This window comes from Chlorocebus sabaeus, chromosome 21 (genome assembly GCF_047675955.1).
Source record: "Chlorocebus sabaeus isolate Y175 chromosome 21, mChlSab1.0.hap1, whole genome shotgun sequence".
Lineage (NCBI taxonomy): Eukaryota > Metazoa > Chordata > Mammalia > Primates > Cercopithecidae > Chlorocebus > Chlorocebus sabaeus.
In genome coordinates, this window is record NC_132924.1 from 116,821,309 (window position 1) to 116,823,137 (window position 1,829).

The 1,829-nt window shown below is 61.1% G+C and overlaps 1 protein-coding gene across 1 annotated transcript; it reads right to left on the reverse strand.

Annotated features, from left to right (window-relative positions):
- Nucleotides 1-251: 251 nt before the first annotated feature.
- On the reverse strand, nucleotides 252-1,393 carry LOC103227140 (olfactory receptor 10AC1). The gene has a single exon (XM_007983292.3). It carries the CDS (start codon nucleotides 1,291-1,293, stop codon nucleotides 316-318), a length of 978 nt encoding a protein of 325 aa, XP_007981483.2. The 5' UTR covers nucleotides 1,294-1,393; the 3' UTR covers nucleotides 252-315.
- Nucleotides 1,394-1,829: the final 436 nt, after the last annotated feature.

A 1,829-nucleotide genomic window follows, 5' to 3' on the forward strand; every position in this document is an offset into this window, starting at 1 on the left:
ATGAGGCCAGGAGCTGTGCCGTCTTTATCACCACCAGCCCCGCACCTTGCACGGGCTCCAACACACAGGAAGAAACTCAGCAAGTATTTAGAGAGCCACTAAACCCAGGTCTCGGGCTCTAGGCCATAGTGTCTTGGCAATTCAAGGGAAGAGTGGAGGATGGGGCAACAGCTGGGAGGCTGTCCTTGTGACATTTCCGAGCTCTTTCCTGAATGCAGTCCTTGAGTCCCGTTGGTGACTTTCCCCATGCAGACCCCTCATGATGGAGAAAACTACAGAGCGGAGCCGCCCCCTCTGCCTGGTCCGGGCCTGTATTCAGAGCTCGCCAAGATCCCAGCTTGGGGCTTGGCCTGGCCGCTGGCGCCCCAGCACCCTGCGCAGGGCGGCGGTGATCTCGCGGTTGCGCAGGCTGTAGATGAGCGGGTACAGCAGCGGCGTGACATTGGTGTAGACCAGCGCCAGGGTGCGGTCCAGGCGCGGGGAGTAGCTGGCTCTGGGCCGCACGTACATGAAGGTGGCGCAGCCGTAGTGCAGGAAGGTGACTGTCAGATGTGAGGCGCAGGTGGAGGCGGCCTTGCCCCGGCCTTCAGGGCAGCGCAGGCGGCGCAGGGCAGAGGCGATGGCGCCGTAGGAGGCCAGGATGAGCACCGAGGGCAGCAGCAGCAGCACCAGGCAGGCGCCCAGCAGGGGCAGCTCGTCGGCGTAGCTCCGCGTGCAGGCCAGGTGCAGCAGCGCCGTGATGTCGCAGAAGAAGTGCACCAGCAGGCGGGAGCCACAGAAAGGCAGGTGGAAGACGGCCACCGTGAGCCCCACGGACACCGCCAGTCCCCCGAGGCAGCAGGCCAGAGCCAGTCGTGCGCACAGCCCGGGGGTCACCACTGCCGCGTAGCGCAGCGGGTGGCAGATGGCCACGTAGCGGTCATAGGCCATGGCGGCCAGCAGGAAGCACTCGGCCCCGCCCAGAGCCACAAACATCTGCATCTGAAAGGCGCAGCCCAGGAAGGAGATGGGGCTGCCCCTGCGGTGGCCTGGCGTGCTCAGGTCGACCAGGGAGCGGGGCACGACCACCAGCGTGTAGCAGAGCTCAATAGCTGACAGCTGGCACAGGAAGAGCAGCATGGGCTGCCGGCTGGGCATCGAGGCCACGGCCACCAGGATGAGTAGGTTCCCGCCCAGGGTGGCCAGGTGCACCCCCAGCAGCAAAAGGAAGAGCACGGGTCTCAGGTGCGGGAACTCGGAGAAGCCTTGAAGGAGAAAGCCGCAGGGCACGGTGGCATTGCTGGGGCTGTCCATGGACGAGCCCGCCCACAGGCACCTGCGGGAGAGAGTCACAGGAGGGGAGAGCTTGTTGGGTACGCATGCTCTGGCCCTGCGTGTGGAGGAGAAGTCGGGTGGAAGGTAGAGGCTGGACCAGGAATGGTGGCTGCAGAGAGGTCGCAACAGTTCGTGGGTCCATTCCCAGTCCACTTCTCCCACTCCTTCTCACAAGGAAGTCTTAGTGACTTGTTCAGAAAAATAGTGCAGTTTTTGCTGCCTCCTGGACAAGAATTCCTATAGCTGCTTTCTCAACGTGCTCTTTCAAAAGAAGCCTGCATTTTAGCTCCTTTCCTTGCAATCATCACTCCTGACCTCTACTTACAAAGAATTCATGTGCCTCTATAGTCCAGTTATTATTTTGTGGGTCCTGTAGGGCTGTGAGTATTGTGTCTGCTGCAGCCTGAGACATTCCCATCCCCATGGCAGGAAACGTCTTTAGTTTCCCCTTCTGTCTCCTCCCGCCTGCCCTATTCTGTCATTTCTCAGTTGCCTTCTGTGGTGTATTACAGAAT